The sequence below is a fragment of the Phyllobates terribilis genome, unplaced genomic scaffold (genome assembly GCF_046119375.1).
Source record: "Phyllobates terribilis strain yellow unplaced genomic scaffold, ASM4611937v1 Scaffold_2__4_contigs__length_985480577, whole genome shotgun sequence".
Lineage (NCBI taxonomy): Eukaryota > Metazoa > Chordata > Amphibia > Anura > Dendrobatidae > Phyllobates > Phyllobates terribilis.
This window is the reverse complement of record NW_027362762.1, coordinates 111,379,241-111,400,903: the sequence shown is the minus strand read 5'-3', so window position 1 is coordinate 111,400,903 and position 21,663 is coordinate 111,379,241. Positions and strand designations below refer to the sequence as shown.

The window sequence follows — 21,663 nt, the reverse complement described above, 5'->3', positions numbered from 1 at the left end:
AAATGGCTTCACCCAACCAATAGCCATGAGTGAAAAAAAAGTTTTTTGTTATCATTCATATTCTCTGAAACAAGGCCAAGAAAGCAAAAATTCAGCCGGGTTATGTGAACTTTTGATCACAACTGTATATCATAGAAAACAAAAGGATCAGTTGTTGGTAATCTAAAGTGTCGGACGCTTCTCTTCCCCTGCTTCATCTGTCAGGGGAGATTTGGAAAGCCGCCATAAACATTAGACTGTCAGCTGATCCTGCCAATATTGTTTCATCCAACTTTAAAGGGATTATCCGGGACTATTTTTTTGTTACTATGGGCCTAAGAACTGACAGACAGGTAGTTGCAAACCCAGCACCGATCTCTCCTGGCAGAGACCACTCCAGCCGGTGATTCTGCTGTTTCTGCTGATGTCACATCGACAGAGCAGCAGCTTCTCTTCCGCTCTGCTGACTGGGCGTGACTGCTGACACATGCTTAACTGTGGCAATCTGTCAATCAGTATGATGCCGATAGTCACACCCCATCGACAGAGCAGCCTGGAAGAGGTAGAGCTGCTGTTGAAGTGGAGCAGCTTTATCATTGGCAGGAGCAGTCAATGACCGATCTGTGCCGGCGCCGGGTAGAGCAAGCAGGTAGTTTAGGCCCATAGTAAAAAAAAAAAAAAAAAGTCCCAGATAAACCTTTTAATCTAATTACTGAAGGCCATTACTGAGGGCCATTACTGAAATGGTTTCGCCTAGAAACTATGGGGAGAGCTAAGTGCAGACCCGCAGCAGGTAGAATCCAAATGGTCAGTGTGAAGTCACATTTTTTTTCCCATTTAGGATTAGAAAAGATGGGTTTGCTTTCATAACCGTTGAAACAGCACCACTAGCCTAATCATGGGCTTACCATTTTCTGGTATCCAGTTTGCCTTATAGAAGAGCATGGGTCTGAGTTGCAATGCCAAAATATCCAATAGACAAGAGAATTGCTGTTGCTGGAACAAACAAACCTATTTTTCTAATCCAGAAAACAATAAATTCTCCAGCGATGATGTTAAATATTAATTATGGTTATTCATTTTTACTCTGAGCTCTGTACTGGGTATATTTGCTGACATGACATTTAGGTTATTCTTGTACACTTAGCTCAGGGTAGATGGTAGTGCCATATATAAAAACAGGTGCTATTTGAGACTCATATATAAACCATGTGACATGCCGGGGAGGGGGATGTTCTTCTCTCTAACTTCATTCATTAGAAGGGTCTACATGCAACAGTTGAGATGTGCTCCTCTTGGTACCGGAACTTGAACATTCACTCATGGATAATGGCTTGACATGTGTTCCTGTCCATATGGCATTTTGGGCCTAAATACACACACAGGCATGTGCTCCTGAAGTTTAGGATATCCTGGGTAAGCAGCTGAGACGTGCTACTACATACAGCCTATTGTAACTTGGACGGACACTCATGGACTTGCAGCTAATCTAATGAGCTAATTATGGACAATCTCTTTGTAACAACTTAATATATTTTATATTTTGCTGCAATGATTCTTTCTGGTGGACAATCCAATAAACCACTACATTTTTTATAAGAATTATAGTGACATTTTCTTTGAAAACACAAACAGCTCTCAAAAGTTTAACACACTATACGGAAAGCCTATGGATCATTTAGAGCGTACAAAAGACCAAGTCAAATAAAATTATATACAATGGGGGAAATAAGTATTTGAACCCCTGCTGTTTTTGTAAGTTTGCCCATTGACAAAGACATGAACAGTCTATACTTTTAAGGGTAGGTTAATTTTAACATTGAGAGATAGAATATCCCAAAAAAATCAAGAAAATCACATTGCATAAATTAGATAAATTTATTTGCATTTTGCAGTGAGGAATAAGTATTTGATCCCCTACAAACCATTATGAGTTCTGGCTCCTACAGACCAGTCAGACGCTCCTAATCAACTCGTTACTTGCATTAAAGACAGCTGTCTTACATAGTCACCTGTATAAAAGACTCCTGTCCACAGACTCAATTAATCAGTCAGACTCTGACCTCAACAACATGGGCAAGATCAAAGAGCTTTCAAATATGTCAGGGACAAGATCATAGACCAACACAAAGCTGAAATGGGCTACAAAACCATAAGTAAAACGCTAGGTGAGAAGGAGACAGCTATTGGTGCAATAGTAAGAAAATGGAAGAAATACAAAATGACTGTCAATTGACATTGATCTGGGGCACCATGCAAAATCTCCCCTCATGGGGTATCCTTGATCATGAGGAAGGTGAGAAATCAGCCTAAAACTACCCGGGGGGAACTTGTTAATGATCTCAAGGCAGCTGGGACCACAGTCACCAAGAAAACCATTGGTAACACATTGCACACTCAAAGGTTTAAAATCCTGCAGTGCCCGCAAGGTCCCCCTGCTCAAGATGGCACATGTGCAGACCCGTCTGAAGTTTGCCAATGAACACCTGGATGATTCTGTGAGTTATTGGGAGAAGGTGCTGTGGTCAGATGAGACAAAAATTTAGCTCTTTGGCATTAACTCAACTCGCCATGTTTGGAGGAAGAAGGATGAGTACAACCCTAAGAACATCGTCCCGACCGTGAAGCATGGTGTGTGAAACATTATACTTTGGGGGTGCTTTTCTGCAAAGGGGACATGATGGATGGGGTCATGTATCACGAGATTTTGGCCAACAACCTCCTTCCCTCAATAAGAGCATTGAAGATGGGTCGTGGCTGGGTCTTCCAACACAATGACCCAAAACATACAGCCAAGGCAACAAAGGAGTGGCTCAAAAAGACGCACAGTAAGGTCATGGAGTGGCCTAGCCAATCACCAGACCTTAATCCCATAGAAAACTTATGGAGGGAGTTGAAGCTCCGAGTTGCCAAGCGACAGCCTCAAAATCTGAATGATTTAGAGATGATCTGCAGAGGAGTGGACCAAAATTCCTCCTGACATGTGTGCAACCCTCATCATCAACTACAAAAAAACGTCTGACTGCTGTGCTTGCCAACAAGGGTTTTGCCACCAAGTATTAAGTGTTGTTTGCCAGAGGGATCAAATACTTATTTCTCATTGCAAAATGCAAAAAAAAATATCTAATTTATACAATGTGATTTTCTTGATTTTTTGGGGGGATTCTCTCTCTCAATATTAAAATTAACCTACCCTTAAAATTATAGACTGTTCATGTCTTTGTCAGTGGGCAAACTTACAAAGACAGCAAGGGATCAAATAATTATTTCCCCCACTGTATACATATATATATTTATTTATTTATAGGATATATATTTATTAAGAAATGTATGTGATTGCCCCCTTTAATTGGTTCAGTGTGTACATGCCTCTCCCTCTCTTCACACATTATGAAGCTTTGTATACCGATCATTTGATCTGGTTTATGGAATCTGGTTACCGGCTACACAATTTTTCTAACACTATTTAACATGTCTCTAGACAAGAGAAAGCAGTATTTTTGCCATTGTTCACAACTTCTCATAATATCCAATTTATATTAATTAGGTTATCAAAATGCATAAAATAGAGATATCAAAGAAATCAAAGGATCGACATAGTTACTATCAGACTGTTCTAATGATAAGCCCTAAAGAAGGATATCTCTTCTCATTCAGCTACAGAAACAATGCTTGAAATTGCATTAATATACTGAATGCCCAATTAGTTGCTGAACCTAATTATAATGGAAATAAAAAAACAAATACAGTTTTCACATAGGTACATGCAAATTGCCTCTTCAGAGAAAAAGAGGACTTGTACTCTATAGCGCCACCTATTGGAAGCAGCAATCCTGCAAGTCACAATCAACCCTTTAACGAGTCGTGCAGTATGACTTAGGATAAAAGCCAAGTCAGAATCTCAATTTGTAGGCACGGTGTTTCGGGCTGTTGGCCCTCATCAGTGCAAAGTATGAGTACTGATTTGGCTAGGTGAGAGGCTCTGGACTGAGGTCTAAGGGGTGTGCTTTTTAAGCTGTAACCAACACATGGCACTGCGTTTGCATGAAGTGAGGTCATCAAATGTCATATGACATTTACCAACGGATATTGTAATCTCTTCATTACTAAACTGTTGTCTGCTCTGACTGTAGTCTTTGAAAGGGAATTTGTCACCAGGTTTTTGTTACCCCCATCTGAGAGCAGAATGATTTAAGGCCAAAGATTCTAGTGATGTATCACTTACAAGGCTGTTTGCTGTCATTTTGAAGTAATCACTGTTTTATCTGCTGCAGATCTACCAGTTCTGTGAATGCTGAGCTCTGTATTACCCCGCCCACATTACTGATTGGAGGCTTTCTGTGTACATAGGCAGACAACTGCCAATCAGTAGTGGGGGCGGGGTAATACAGAGGTCATCAATATTAAAGACTACATGGCAGCAGGTTTACTAGTCCTCTAGTGATTATCTCATGCTGATAAAACACTGATTTTGGCAAAAACCTGGTGAAAGATTCTTTTTAAATTAACGTATAATATTGGGGTATTTATGGTTATCACAGAAGTAGTTACTTTCATTTTATCTCTACATTTTAATTTTTATTTTGCAAATTAAACACAGTTCAACACAAAAATTCAGCATTGAGAAACATTAAATGAGTGCTATGCACAAAATGTCTTTTTTAAATACCCTTGTGAATAAAGTCATACCTGATCAGTGTATCATCATCCACTACCAATAGCCACCGGGCATGTAATAAATTATATGTTAGAAAACGCTCCAGAATGGCAAAGGTTTTCCCGCAGTGTCCTGAAATTACGAAAATATTTTTTTTTAAAAAGAAGCGCACTACAATGAAAGTACGAATTTACTGCACTGAGGACATACATTACATATGGTGAGTAGAAAGTCACCTAAGCCATTTCCTTTCAGTAACAAAAAAAATAAAAGCTCTACGGGCTCAGTCGATTTTAGCAATAACTTCCTCTTTCATTTCAGGGTTATTTTATCTTTTGCAGCAGGAATAACAAAGTCTACAGAAGTATTGTTACCGTAAAAAAATACAGAACCCTAAATTACCCCAATATATGTCAACGGGATCAGTCCGAATTCATAGGAATCCTTTATAGCTCTCATGGGTTCATTATAAATGGAAGCCGAAGTGCGAGTGTGACCAAAGCCTTGCATTTATCAATTATTGTAATTGGATTATGTGTGTTAAGGTTGAAGGTAAGTGTTTGAATACAAATATAATTTTCTTCTCTTCATTGCTATCTTCCACAAAATTATGGTAATCATATACAACAAGTAGTTAGAATGCATATAAGAGATACTCAACCTAGAAACAGAGATTTCACATATTTAACCCAGTACCCCAATAGTTATTGTGATAAACTGGTTTACTTGGCGGCTCACAGAGGTAGACACAGGAACGTTTCTCGTTAAGAGTCTTCTACTGATTTATTAAAAAGGTATGACATAAACTAGTGTAAAGTTCAGCAAAAATAAACACAGCCTTTCTGGCATAGCGGGAAAACAAAAGATAACATATAGCACAGTCTATATAGCTGCGGGGATCCGCCCGTTCAGGGAAAACAACAGGGTTCAGCAATTAGCTTATACAATAAGCATAGCTCTGGAGCTCTCACCTCCAGGCACACTGAATGATTCAGAAGGCTGACTATTTACATTCCCCAACCCTGGGGTGGAGATATAGTGGACAGTATCCCACCCACTCTTCAGCTGTTCACAAAAAACCCAGCCCTTAACATAGCTGATTAACCCCTCTCAGCACTTAGTGTGCTGAAGCATATTCCTAGGTTCACATCAATGAAGCCGACAACCTCAGTGATACATATCTCCCCTCCTGTACTTTACCAGTGACCTTGTTACATTATATGAACAAGAAATTGGTATAGACAGGATGAGTCTGTCCACAACTTAATATAAATAATATAGAAAATAACCCAGTACAACATTAATTGAAATCATTATGTTACATTTTTTTTCTTAATTATGAACTTGCACTATGTAACTTAATGTACTATGTTTACCTCACTCAGGATATGACGGTAATTTCTTAGAGCCTTCTGACTCATTGTGACAATTATTTTTAAAAAGTGTACAAAGACTGCTATTATCATTGTTTCTTTATACTTTTTCAGAATTTTATGAGAAAAAAAAAGTGCCTTTTTGCCTCTAATATACAGGTATTTAGAGATGCACTGGTATATAGAGAAGTATCTCCATGTGACAGTACAATATGCTTATAAAGAAGAATAACTTAAGATCTTTAGAGAGGATATAAAATGTTTACACACCCCTCTTAAGATGCCAGGTTTTCTCATGTAAAAAAAAAACGTACTGTTTTAGAACTTTTTCCTACTTATCCAGTGGGAAACAAACAAAAATCATTCTGAGGGAGAAATTAAAAAAAAAAACTAAAATAATATGGTTGCATAAGTGTGAACACCCTCTTAAAATTGGGGATGTGGTTGTGTTCTGAATTAGTCAATCACATTAAGGCCATGTTCACATGTCTGGAGTTGGTCAGTATTTTACATCAGTATTTGTAAGCCAAAACCAGGAGTGGAACAATCAGAAGAAAAGTATAATTCAAAAAAAAGTCACCACTTCTGCATTTTTCACCCACTCCTGGTTTTGGCTTACAAATACTGATGTGAAATACTGACCAAATACTGAACGTGTGAACTTGGCCTTAAACTAACGTTAAATGGTATTTAGTATTCAGCTGCCATCATTTACAGTGATTCTGATTAACCCCATATAATGTTTAGCTGTTCTTGTAGGATTTCCTAGTATGTTCCAAGTTGCAGTTTACAGCAAAAGCCATGGCCTGTAAACAGCTTACAGCACAGGAAATATGAGATATATCATGAAACACTGTGAAGAAAGTAATCAAGAAGTGGCTTAAATTTGGCACAACAGTGACATTGCCTAAAACTAGACATCGCTCAAAAATGATGAAAATACAAGAAGAAAATTGGTCCTGGAGGCTGCCAAGAGACCTACCGCAACATTAAAGTAGCTGCAGGAATTTCTAGCAAGTGTTGGTTGTGTTCTGCATGGGACAACAATCTCCTGTATTCTTCATATGTCTAGCATGTGTGGTAGGGTAGTAAGCCATAAGCTTTGTAATACAAAGAAAAACATCCAAGCTTGGCTGTATTTTGCCAAAATCTATAAGTCTACCAAAAGCATGGAGGAAAACATGCTATGGTCTGATGAAACGAAGGTTTAACTTTTTGACAATAATTCCAAAAGGTATGTTTGGCGCAAATCCAATACTGCGCACCACCAAAACAATGCCATACCCACAATGAATCATGGTGGAGGCAGCATTAGGCTTTGGGGATGTTTTCTCACAGCTGGAACAGGAGCTTTAGTCAAAACTTGCATGCCAAAACCCACATCAAGTGTACCAAAAGCATGTGGGAAAACGTGTTATGGTCTGATAAGACCAAGATTGAACTTTTTTTGACAATTCCAAAAGGTATGTTTGGAGCACAGTCAATACTGCACATCACCAGAAAAACACTATACCAACAGTGAAGCACGGTGGAGGCATCATTATGGTTTGGGGCTGTTTTTTGTCAGCTGGAACTGGACTTTAGTCAAGGTGGAGGGAATTATAAATAGTTACAAATATCAGTCAATTTTGCAACAAAACCTTCAAGCCTCTGCTAAAAAGCTAAAGATACAGAGGAATTTCACCTTTTAACACAATGACCCCAAGAAAACCTCCATATCAACAAAAGAAAGGTTTCGCCATAAGAAGATCATAGTATTGGAATGGCCCAGCCAGAGTTCAGACCTAAATCCAGTAGTAAATCTGTGGGTTGACCTTAGGAGGGTGCTGCACACAGGAGATGTCCTCGCAGTCTGACAGATGTGGAGCGCTACTGCAAGGAAGGGTAAGCAAAGATTGAAAATTCTAGATGTCCCATGCTGATAGACTCCTACCCAAAAATGTGGTTAAACAACATGGCACTCCTGTGTATAGGTGCACAAGTAGGAACCCAATCCGTAGTAATATATGTAGGAAGAACTTGACACTCATGGAATTTCAAGGTGATTTAATAGAGAGCTGCAATCCACAGTGAGAACATAATGGTTCAGTCTGTGCATAGACCTTCCGCAGATGCACTGTACATAGAACAAACAGTATATAGAAAACTGCATAAACAAATTGATGTGCACAGAAACTTAAAGGGGTTGTCCACTACTATGGACAATGCCCCAGTGTACTTTTTATGGTGGAAATAAGATTATTTCTAATTACCTTCTGCTGTCCTTCTTGCCTGTTAGTGGCGCTATCGCTGGCCGCTCACAGGCATCACGTGACCCCCGGCTGCAGCCGGCTCTGACATCCGCTGATGTCATGTCAAGTTCCGACTGCGGCCGGGCAAGACTTAGTGCTTCGCTCCCTGGTGAGTAATGGGCTCTGGGCGGAGTTACCCAGTGTGTCACACCCAGCATCCATTGCGAGCTTTCCCTCTCCTCATTCATTGGAGTGGGGCACGGTGGATGCTGGGTGTGACGCGCGGGATACACCGCCCAAAACCAAGCATCCACTGAGGGGACCGTGTCACACCTCACTTGACGTGACATCAGCAGAAGAAAGAGCCGGCTGTAGCCGGGGATCACGTGATGCCTGTGAGCGGCCAGGCAAGAAGGACAACTAAAGGTAATTACAAAAAAACTTATCGCTACAGGGTAAATACATTGGGGGACATTGTAAAAAGTACTGGACAAATTCTTTAAAATAAATACAATCAAAAACTGAAAAAAAAGTAAAAAAATAAATAATAAAGAGTAAATAAATCCATACAAACTGAATTTGGTAATAAATGCAAGAGGTAAGTATATGGAAATAGAACAAATGTTAAAACTATTAAGGTTACCACTGTTGGGAAAACTAGGGAGACAATTTCACTATAGAAAATAAAGCCAATTAATCAGTTGTAATGCAATACAAAAATCTGTGTACAAAGAGTAACTACACATATATAACACTAGATGGTGGCCCTATTCTAACGCATCGGGTATTCTAGAATATGTATGAGGCCGACCGGGCGCAATCAGCAGAGCGGTGTTTAAATTTGGCGCCAATATCGCTGATTGGTCGCGTCCAGCGGCCGCGACCAATCAGCGAATCGTATTAGTGAGGACCGGAGAGCGTGTTTAAATTTGGCGCCAAAATCGCTGATTGGCCAATCAGCGAATCGTATTAGTGAGGACCGGGGAGCGGCGCTGCCTGTGCGGGTACTTCCGCTGCGATCAGCCGGGAGATGACCAGATGCTCGCAGCAGAAGTATCCCGACCGGTGGCGCCGCTCCCCGGTCCTCCCTTCACACTTGTCCTCAGGAGATCAGCGGCCCTAGCCGCTGATCTCCCGACGGTAGCCACATGGAGGTCAGCGGCGCCGCCAGTCGGGGTATTTCTGCTGCGAGCAGCCGGGAGATGACCGGCTAGCGCCAGTCATCTCCAGGCTGCATCGCCGCTGACCTCAGTGCAGAGCGGTGTTTAAATTTGGCGCCAATATCGCTGATTGGTCGCGGCCGGCGGCCACGACCAATCAGCAGAGCGGTGTTTAAATTTGGTGCCAATATGGCTGAGTCCGCGACCAATTAGCGAACCCTGTTAGTGAGGACCGGAGAGCGGGTTTACATTTGGCGCCAAAATCGCTGATTGGTCGCGACCAATCAGCAGAGCGGTGTTTAAACTTGGTGCCAATATTGCTGCCTGTGCAGGTACTTCCGCTGCGAGCAGCTGGGAGATGAGCGGCTGCTCGCAGCAGAAGTTTCCCGACCGGCGGCGCCGCTCCCCGGTCCTCCCTTCACACTTGCCATCGGGAGATCAGCGGCCCTAGCCAACGGTAGCCGCATGGAGGTCAGCGGCGCCGCAGGTCGGGGTAGTTCTGCTGCGAGCGCCGGTCATCTCCCGGCTGCATCGCCGCTGACCTCGGTGCGGCAGATGAGCCGCTAACGGCCGCCATCTTTTTCTGAAATCTGGCGTCGCTGATTGGCCGCGGCCGGACCAATCAGCGATGCGGGATTTCCTGGACAGAAGGACAGACAGACGGGATAAGACGATTATATATATTAGATGATTCACAGAACATCCTGGTTTGCCGCTAGAGAACAAGTGTAAAAGATTGCTTATGGAAGGCTTTTGTAGCATACAGTGCAGTAAAGTAGTGGAGAATCCACTATAGGTGTGGCGCCTTTGGAAGCCTATCTGACATGAGAGGATGAAGGAAGTTTAAGTAGCAGTGAGAGACAAAGGAGCAGCTGACCGTGATGAACAGAGGAGTAGAGACATCACAACTTGTGAATGAAGGTAGGTGGGGTCATAGGTGATGCGCGAGGAGTGGTGCAGTCCCGGTATAAACAATGTAATAAGTGGGTTGGGTACAGGGAGCGGCGCCATACTAATAGGTGCATCATGGTTGTGACGCGTCCGGTTGTTCACTATCATCGTTAGAAAAAAATAGATGATGCAAATTTCCCAGCTTTATAAAAAAACACCCTTCTCTAACCTTATATCAAAAAAACATCAGCCATGGGTTCTTCTAGGCAGCTGCCTAGTACTCTGAAAATGAAAATGGTGGAGGCCCACAAACCAGGAGAAGGCTATAAGAAGATAGCAAAGTGTTTTCAAGTTGCTCTTTCCTCAGTTCAAAATGTAATTAAGAAATAGCAGTTAACAGGAACAGTGGAGGTCAAGATAAGGTCTGGAAGATCATCACTGCTTTGAATGTGTAGAACTCGATTTTCTTCAATTACATTTCACACTATACAAGCTCTGAGATTTCAGTCCTCAATGTGGTTGTCATGCCACCAAAAAAGGAGGAAAGTTTTGTGTAGTTTGAATTACGAAAGTAGGCTTATTGTATTGCTTCAGACATTAGAGAGGCTCAGCAAACAGTTGCATAAGTCAAAAGCAGCATGTTACTCCATGTGCTTTTTTTGGCCAATATGGATTTTTAATGTCTCCAGTGAGAGATGCTCGTAGGATTGCTAGAGAGGCAAATCAGAACCCCCGCTTGACTGCAAAAGACCTTCAGAAAGATTTAACAGACTCTGGAGTTGTGGTACATTGTTCTACTGTTCAGAGACACCTGCACAAATATGGCCTACTGGGAAGAGTCTTCGGAAGAAGACGTCTCCTGCGTTCTTCACCATAAAATTCAGTGTCAGAAGTATGCAAAAGAACATCTAAACAAGCCTGATGCATTTTGGAAATAGAACTCTTTAGCCACAATGATCAAAGGTATGTGTGGAGAAAAAAGGGCACAGAATTTCAGGAAAAGAACATCTCCCCAACCATTAAGCATGGCAGTGGATCAATCATGCTTTGGGTTGTGTTGCAGCCAATGGCACGGGGAACATTTCACGGGTAGAGGGAAAACTGGATTTAATGAATTGTCAACAAATTCTTGATGCAAACATAACACCATCTGTAAAAAAGCTGAAGTTGAAAAGAGAATGACTTCTACAAATGAATAATGATCTTAAACACATGTCAAAATCCACAATAGACGACCTCAAAAGGCACAAGATGAAGGTTTTACAATGGCCCTCACAGTCCTCTGATCTGAACATCATTGAAAATCTGTGGCTAGACCTCAAAATAGCAGTGAATGCAAGACGACCCAGGAATCTCACAGAACTGGAAGAATTTTCCAAGGAAGAACGGATGAAAAGCCCTCAAACAAGAATTCAAAGACTCTTGCTTGGCTACAAAAAGCGTTTACAAGCTGCGATACTTTCATAAGAGGGTGCTACTAGGAACTAATCATACAGGGTGCCAAAACTTTTGCATTGGCCCATTTTCCTTTTCGTAATTTTTAAAATGTAAAAGATGAACATATATATACAGTACAGACCAAAAGTTTGGACACACCTTCTCATTTAAAGATTTTTCTGTATTTTCATGACTATGAAAATTGTACATTCACACTGAAGGCATCAAAACTATGAATTAACACATGTGGAATTATATGGTTAACAAAAAGTGTGAAACAACTGAAAATATGTCTTATATTCTAGGTTCTTCAAAGTAGCCACCTTTTGCTTTGAGGACTGCTTTGCACACTCTTGGCATTCTCTTGATGAGCTTCAAGAGGTAGTCACCGGAAATGGTGCTCCAACAATCTTGAAGGAGTTCCCAGAGATGCTTAGCACTTGTTGGCCCTTTTGCCTTCACTCTGCGGTCCAGCTCACCCCAAACCATCATCGATTGGGTTCAGGTCAACTGACTGTAGAGGCCAGGTCATCTGGCGTATCACCCTATCACTCTCCCTCTTGGTCAAATAGCCCTAACACAGCCTGGAGGTGTGTTTGGGGTCATTGTCGTGTTGAAAAATAAATGATGGTCCAACTAAAAGCAAACCGGATGGAATAGCATGCCGCTGTAAGATGCTGTGGTAACCATGCTGGTTCAGTATGCCTTCAATTTTGAATAAATCCCCAACAGTGTCACCAGCAAAGCACCCCCACACCATCACGCCTCCTCCTCCATGCTTCACGGTGGGAACCAGGCACGTAGAATCCATCCGTTCACCTTTTCTGCGTCGCACAAAGACACGGTGGTTGGAACCAAAGATCTCAAATTTGGACTCATCAGACCAAAGCACAGATTTCCACTGGTCTAATGTCCATTCCTTGTGTTCTTTAGCCCAAACAAGTCTCTTCTGCTTGTTGCCTGTCCTTAGCAGTGGTTTCCTAGCAGCTATTTTACCATGAAGGCCTGCTGCACAAAGTCTCCTCTTAACAGTTGTTGAAGAGATGTGTCTGCTGCTAGAACTCTGTGTGGCATTGACCTGGTCTCTAATCTGAGCTGCTGTTAACCTGTGATTTCTGAGGCTGGTGACTCGGATAAACTTATCCTCAGAAGCAGAGGTGACTCTTGGTCTTCCTTTCCTGGGTCGGTCCTCATGTGAGCCAGTTTCTTTGTAGCACTTGATGTTTTTTGCAACTGCACTTGGGGACACTTTCAAAGTTTGCCCAATTTTTCAGAGTGACTGACCTTCATTTCTTAAAGTAATGATGGCCACTCGTTTTTCTTTACTTAGCTGTTTTTTTCTTGCCATAATACAAATTTTAACATTCTATTCAGTAGGACTATCAGCTGTGTATCCACCAGACTTCTGCACAACACAACTGATGGTCCCAACCCCATTTATAAGGCAAGAAATCCCACTTATTAAACCTGACAGGGCACACCTGTGAAGTGAAAACCATTTCCGATGACTACCTCTTGAAGCTCATGAAGAGAATGCCAAGAGTGCGCAAAGCAGTCATCAAAGCAAAAGGTGGCTACTTTGAAGAACCTAGAATATAAGACATATTTTCAGTTGTTTCAAACTTTTTTGTTAAGTATATAATTCCACATGTGTTAATTCATAGTTTTGATGCCTTCAGTGTGAATGTACAATTTTCAAAGTCATGAAAATACAGAAAAATCTTTAAATGAGAAGGTGTGTCCAAACTTTTGGTCTGTACTGTATATAATTTTTTCCTAAAATACAAAGTAAACGTGACATCTTTAACCTTAGGCCTTTTAGAGATCATGTAATCTTCAACTTGCTTAACTGTTCACAATAACAGTAATTTAGACCAAGAGTGCCCAAACTTGTATATGCCACGGTGTATATATTATATATACAAAGATATATATATATATATATATATATATATATATATATATATATATATATATATATACACACACACACACAGGGTGGTCCAAAAGTAGGTGGACAGAAAATAATAACATTTATTTTGATTTATATATAAAGTTATATTTACTAACACAAGCATAACATTGACAATTAAATTTTATTCTGAACAATAATACAAAAGCCCTTAAATTTTATCAACGCAGGTGCTCAAACTGTTTTCCATTACAATTTGCACAGCTTTGAAGTCAGCCTCTTACGCTTCGACAAACTTTTTTGCACAAGTCTCTTTGGGAATTAATTTCTTGAAATGCATCTCTTATATAATTTTTCAAATCACTGACACTTTTTGGTTTTCGACTATAAACTTTGTCCTTGAGTCCTCCTCAAAAGAAAAAATCCATTGGGGTCAAGTCTGGTGAACGTGCCGGCCAATCAATTGGGCCTCTTCGGACAATCCATTTATTAGGAAATGTTTCATCAAGATACTCGCGGACTACTCTTGAATAATGTGGAGGGGCCCCATCTTGTTGGAAATAAAGGTAATTTGAATTAGGCTGTTGCTATAACTGGGGAACAACTTGATTCATTAGAATTTCGAGATACTTATCTCCTGTGACTGTTCCATCAAAAAATATTGGTCCTAAAACACCAAAACTTGAAATACCACCCCAAACATTGACACCAGGCTCATTTAGTTGTTGCTCTACTGTTAAATGCATGTTCTCATTATACCAGTAAATACAATTATGTCTGTTAATATGGCCGGATAATTTGAAAGAAGCTTCATCACTCCACATAATGTTATCTAAAATTACTGGATTTTCTTCAATTTCGTTAAGTATAATCTCACTAAATTGCAGCCGTCTGTCTGGATCATCCTCCAATAAACCATGAATTAGACGTGGACGATAAGCTTTCCACCCAATAGATTTCAGGATTCGCATGATAGAAGCTCGTGAAATTCCCAATTCCAAAGAGGCTTTTCTGGTGGACTTTTTTGCACTCTGAACAAATGTTTCAGCAACAAGTTGTTAATTATCTTCTGTGCAGACTGTTTTGGGTCGACCAGTTTTTGGAGCATTAAGAATTGAGCCAGTGCATTGAATTTGTCACGAATGCGGTAAATGGTTTGTCTCTTTGGGGCTTGAGTACCAAATGTTTCAACCCAATTTGCTCTAACGGTTTCAGCACTTTGAGATTTCCAATACTCTGTTAAAATCCATTTTCTTTGATCTGTATTTAAATTATTTGCCATTATGTGTTATCTGAAAAGAAAACAGATTTGGGGAAGATCTATCTGTGAAAAATAGATCTGTGAAACTGGCTCAGTTGCCCTTAGCAACCAATCAGATTCCACCTTTCATTTTCCAAAGAGTCTGCGAGGAATGAAAAGTGGAATCTGATTGGTTGCTAAGGACAACTGAGACAGTTTCACTTTACACCAGGTTTGATAAATCTCCCCCTTCATGACCTTATTACACTTCCTGTCCACCTACTTTTGGATCACCCTGTGTATATATATATATATATATATATATATATATATATATATATATATGTAACACATTACGCCTTAAAGGTTTAAAATCCTGCAGTGCCCGCAAGGTCTCCCTGCTCAAGAAGGCAAGTGTGCAGGCCCGTCTGAAGTTTGCCTGGATGATTCTGTGAGTTATTGGAAGAAGGTGCTGTGGTCAGATGAGACAAAAATTGAGCTCTTTGGCATTAACTCAACTCGCCGTGTTTAGAGGAAGAGAAATGCTGCCTATGACCCAAAGAACACTGTCCTAACTGTCAAGCATGGAGGTGGAAACATTATGTTTTGGGGGTGTTTCTCTGCTAAGGGCACAGGACTACTTCACCGCATCAATGGGAGAATGGATGGAGCCATGTACTGTAAAATCCTGAGTGACAACCTTCTTCCCAACGCCAGGACATTAAAAATGGGTCGTGGCTGGGTCTTCCAGCAAGACAATGACCCAAAACATACAGCCAAGGCAACAAAGGAGTGGCTCAAAAAGAAGCACATTAAGGTCATGGAGTGACCTAGCCAGTCTCCAGACCTTATTCCCATAGAAAACTTATGCAGGGAGTTGAAGTTCCGAGTTGCCAAGAGACAGCCTCAAAATCTGAATGATTTAGAGATGATCTGCAAAGAGGAGTGGACCAAAATTCCTCCTGACATGTGCGCAAACCTCATCATCAACTACAAAAAACGTCTGACTGCTGTGCTTGCCAACAAGGGTTTTGCCAGCAAGTATTAAGTGTTGTTTGCTAGAGGAATCAAATACTCATTTCTCACTGCAAAATGCAAAAAAATGTATCTAATTTATACAATGTGATTTTCTTGATTTTTTTTTGGATATTCTATCTCTCAATGTTAAAATTAACCTACCCTTAAAATTATAGTCACGAATCAAGGATGAAATTAATGAAAAAAGTTCTGGAAGCACATTAGCACACTACATTATATGAACATACAGTAAACTGCAGAAGAACACAAACTGAAGAAAAACACCTCCACTACCTGAAATCTGGAATTGATGTTTCCAGGCACTGCAGAATTGGCAGCTTGGTAAGAAGAAAGGCAATACATGGACACCAAATACATGGACACCAAGGTGCAAAGCTGTGCATGAAAGTCCTCAAATTCAATCACCGTCTTAGATATTGAGTCACCCAGCCTCCAGAGTCTCCCTTTGGAGGAAAAACTTCCGTTCTAAGTGATTAAAAACTACATGTTCATGTGAAAAATGTAAATTGTTTTCACACAAAGTATTATAGATAGCCTGCTCTACCTGAAATTTTGAGAAACTTTGCAGTTCTAGCTTTTTAGAGATGTTGCATGAATAGTGTCGGTTCAAAGCTGGCAAATTAGCTCTCTGCAACATGAAAAAATGTATCTAGCAAGTACCACCTAGGAAAGACAGCTACCGTATAAATACGACCTTGAATGCTATAGTAGCCTACTGACGAAGCTTGATGCGAAATGCAAGTTGTGTGCGCTTCCTTCTAAAGGTAAAGTATACTCCATGCCACTGTGCACTATTATCATTATGTGAACCTTGATGTGGTATCACTCTCTCCATGTCTACCTGCATGTTCCTTAAAGGTCCATAATGGGAACCTGTCAGCAAGTTTTGGCTATGTAATCTGAGGATATCATGATTTAGGAGTTAAAAGACAGAATTCAGTGATGTGTCACTTATCAGGCTGTGTGCTGTAGTTACCTTACAGGGAGGATTTTTTAACGAGGACATTGCTATTGCGGTGACTAGCTGGAGTGTGAGCCAAAGTCTGACCACGTCCCCTCCTGTGATAAGTAGGTCATTGTCAATACACAATGTACATAGAGCCTGGTGTAGGCGTGATTAGCTTTCTCAGCTCTGCTGTATTACTAAATCTAAAAGCTCTGATTGTGTCAGAACGGCTGCACCCAGTACACTAAGTGATACATCATTGGATTCAGGGTCTATTTTTCTACATCATGCTGCTCTCAGATGCGCAAGCAAAAATCTGCTGACAGATTCCATTTAATTTACAGAGCACTGGCTATTTTGCCTTATACCTTTTGAGTATCGGTCCTCAATACTGTGATTGCACACAACATGACTCTGTACTGAGCTGAAGTTTTGTTACTATCATTTACCTACCTTCAGTATTTTGTCTCACTTTTGTAAGTCTTTTTTTATGTAATTTAATAAAGAATATATTTTTTATTGATCTTGAGCCTTGCACATTTTTAAATAGGTATTTTTGAATTTATTGGTGCATTTTACATATTGGTACAGCCTGCATAGGGTGCCAACCTCCGCAGCAAGATAGGATCAGACAGTGCCAGCATAGGGTAAGGCACTTCCCCCCTTTTGTATCTTTTTTCTTTATCTTCATGTTGTATTTTTTGCACTATTAATGTGGTTAGTCTTATATTATTGCATTTTAATAAGTATATATTAAATGTTATATTTTAACTGGAAATAAGGACAATCTGACTTCGGTGAGTTGTGATTTATTGGCTGTACTAGTGAACCAAATTACGCTGTGAGTGAAAGCAGCTCAGTAACCAAAAAGTCCGGTAATTTACTCAGGAATAGGAATTACAAAGAACGTCCACTTGTTATTCATTAAGAGTAGCAGGAATGCAACGGTACAATCGATGAAAGGTTTATAAGTACAATAAAAGAGTAAAAAGGACAACATAAGTTCTAGTAAGTAACCATGTCAGTGAATCGCTGGCTCAGATCATTAACAATACTAGAACTAATGAAGGACAAATACCACATTCCCAGAAAACGTGCTACACAGAACTAGAATATCTACAGGAAATACAATAAAATTCTGGAATTAAAGGGGTCGCCCACCTTTGGAGACGATTTTAATTTCACTGCATGTTTAGGGCTGAATATCATTTTTTTGCGATTGGGTTTCATTAAACATTTTGAGCCGTTTCTTTTTACAGACTTTCTTTTTTGTTTCCCTGCACATTCAAATTTGATGTAATCTGTAGCCATAAATCAGGAGAGAGGAGCTCAGAAAAAAACGACAAACTCTCCATCATACCATCATAGCGAACTGACTGACGGATGCTCAGTGAACTCATTTTTCAACCAGCGATAGACTCTGCAGCACAGTGGATATAGAAAGCAAAGGGTGCAAATTTTCAAATAAACCCAATTTCTTGCACTTAAGTGAAGAAAAAATTGCCCCCAAGATGTACAACCTTTTTAATTATCGTACACAGCGACTGCGCAGTGACGTTCCATACTCGCCCTGTACGTGATATCATTATACAATTCCTTATACAAGTGCTTGTAACCAGGTTTGGCCTCAAAAATGATGTTATTGAAAATTAATTGTAGGGAAAAATAATTTTTACTTAGTCCCATAGAGCTTCTCATCTTCCCATAGTTTTGATTACCTTGACTGCACTGTTTGTGAGAGCCTTCACTATTCTCAACTAGGCAGAAGCACAAGAACGTGGAGGACATGACAACCAAGCGGCACTTGCACAAGACGATTGGTAAGGAGCATAGGAAATGTTATCAAACTATCGAAAACCAAATGGTAAAACATGATGGGGCCTCTTCAGAATACCTTTCAAAAAAGTTTTCTTAAACCACAATTCCTTCTCTTTAGCATCCGTTACAGCTATTTGCCAAACTCCGAGAGTCCAGATCTCGAAGCAATCTGCTGGTGGAGGAGTATGTGACCGGGACTGTCCATCGGTTTCTTCCAATTACAAAACAGTTTTCCCATGTGAAGTGTTTCTAAATTGGAGACAGCTGATGGAAAGGTCCAGGGTCAGATCCCCCTCCACCAGCATCCACTTTGCGAACAGGAAAACTGTGCAATACGTATATTACTATATTAGCAAATGCCACAAAGTCATGTCACTAACAAAGATGATAAATTAAAAATAAAATGGACAACCCCTTTAACCTGGAATACAAATTCATCAGTTGTTTATAACATATACGAGTGATTTTACACAAGCATCGATTTATGAACATGTAATTTCACCTCTTTCAACATTGGGAATTCCTAGATCGATGGTTGGGATTGTGGGATCGGCATAGTCGCTGTAGTATTCAAGGTGCACAACACTCTTTTCCCATGTCTGTTTGACAACAGGTACTGAAAAAAAAGTAGCATGACATTTTATACAGCTACAAATTATCTATGTACAACATAGTAACATACAATAGGTTAACATACAATCTAACTGTAAAGTAGAACATTGCATTCGAAAAGGAATCAGTCAGCAGAATTCCACCCCCCAAACTATTTATATGTGCATGTAGTTTTTTCCAAAGACAAGTCCAACAATACCTTTACATGGCCAGTCCAATCTTCTGTTACTGAAAAATCAGCCCTTGAATTGATATGCAAAGGAGGCTAAAGAGCTATGATAGATTTGAAGCCTTTGTCACTCAAGCTCTATTCTCCTCCCAACTCTACCACCTCCTGCTTGACCATATTGTTTGACTTCAAGCAAAAAAAAATTTAAAAAAATGTAAAAATCAGGAAAGCAGATGGGGGTGGTGCTGGGCGGAGAATAGAACTGGAGTGACAGAGGTTTCATATCTACAAATAGCTCTTTGGCCTCATTTGTGTTTAAATGCAAACGCTGAGTTCTCAGTAACAGAGGAACGGACTGGCCATGAAAGGAGATTGCTGGACTTGTCTTTAAAAGAGCTATATGAACATTTAGTTTGGAGGCTGAAAATCCTTCTGATAGATTCCCTTTAAAGTGAATCTTCTTAATTTTACACTATACAGTTTTTAGACCTCAAATTCAGTGCAAAATAATTTTAGAATATATTTATATAGCGATTGGAGCACTGTGTGTCTTACACAAAGTTCCAAATTCTGTGCATAGGCGCAGTCAAAATGGTACAATTCTCGCCCCCCCAGAAAGATATTAGCAGCTTATTGTATACTGTATAATTCAATCTAGAAAACGTATGCAGTAAGATACTGAGCCCCATCTAGTTGTAGCTGCTGGCATCTGGAAAAGTAACGCAAAGTCTATGCACAAACTATTAAAATATATTAAACTATTAGTGTGCAGAAAAAATGTTTACATACTATTAGATAAAAATGAAAACAATATATTATCTAGCCACTTCCCACCCCATGACTTATTATTATGTCATGGAGCAGGCTCATGATCTGAGCCTGATTCACACTAGCCAGGTGCTGGCTGTGTTACACATTACGTCTTCACAGCTGACCCTGGAGTTAGCTGTGATTGCTGCTGTTAACACCTCCATGCCACTGTCTATCTCAGACAATGGCATTTAAGACATGTGGCTCAGGGGCGCGCCGTTCTCTACACCTATCACTACTTCCCCCCCCTGCTGAATGCCCCAAAGGAAGACATCTTACTTCTCCTGTGAAGCCCAGAGACAGTGGAAAACAAGTGTCAAAGCCAGTTTTTTTCATTGCATTTTTCAATAGAAAGTTATTTATATAAAGTTACAGTTGTTGGATAATATATATAATTTTGGTCTCATGGGAATTAAAAAATACAGTACAAAAAACAAATACTGGCTTAAAAAAAATATTAGAAAAGGTATTTCACCTTCTTTTCCCAATATTAAAAATGAAGAAATAAAAAATATGCATAGTTGGTATCATCCAAAAAAGTATGATCTATAGGAATATAAAATAATTTCACCCATAAGGGAGTAAACATTTTTTTTTTTTTTTTTTAGAAAAACTGATCAAAATGCCTTATGTACCTCAAAATGTTGCCATTAAAAATGTAATCTCACCATGTAAAATCTCACATAGAGAGCTCCATTGCAAAAAAAAAAAAGTTCTGGGTCTTGAAAAATGGCGACACTAAGCAATTTTTCTTTCTCAAACTTCAGATTTGCTTTAACCACTTGAAAGGAGACCTGTCAGGGGGACTAGTCTGGGTATACAAGTGCGGGGTTTAAAGATTATTTATTTTGTACTAACATTTAGGTGAAATAATGACATGATTAAAAACGTTATTAGGTTCCTGAAAAGTGCACCTATCACATTACAGGAGTAAGTCCCCTTCAAACAATAAATGTACACGTTTGGTGTCACCATAACCACACTGACCTCATGATGCCAGGTCATTTTTACTGCACAGTGAATAGTTTAAAAATGAAATAAAAAAAACGATGGCGGTATTGCATTTTTTTCACCAATTCATGACCCTTTCAGGCTGAGTTCACATGATGCGTTTTTCATGCGTTTCCGCGGCGTTTTTGCAGTTGCGTAAATGCCGCGGAAACGCATGAAAAACGCATGGTAGAAGGGCAGCAATGTTCCCCAATAGAAATCCGCATGTGCTGTGCCCATGATCTGCAGCATGTCAATTAATTTTGCGGAAACGCTGCTCTTTTTCCGCCATTGGCTTGCATTAGACCGCATGGAATCCGCATCACTGTATATGTTGATGCGCTTTTCATGCGGTCTAATGTGCAGATGGTACCCGGGTGTGGAGGAGAGGACTCTCATC

The 21,663-nt window shown here is 40.1% G+C and overlaps 1 protein-coding gene across 1 annotated transcript in view; it reads right to left on the bottom strand.

Annotated features, from left to right (window-relative positions):
- The window catches only part of B3GLCT (beta 3-glucosyltransferase), a 506,218-nt gene that overhangs the window by 15,156 nt on the left and 469,399 nt on the right, over positions 1 to 21,663 (bottom strand). Inside the window, exons 11-12 of the mRNA XM_073662497.1 lie at positions 19,185 to 19,298; positions 4,669 to 4,768 (exon numbers count right to left, since the gene is read on the bottom strand). Coding sequence (XP_073518598.1) covers positions 4,669 to 4,768; positions 19,185 to 19,298 — 214 coding nt within the window. The remainder of the gene's footprint in view (positions 1 to 4,668; positions 4,769 to 19,184; positions 19,299 to 21,663) is intronic.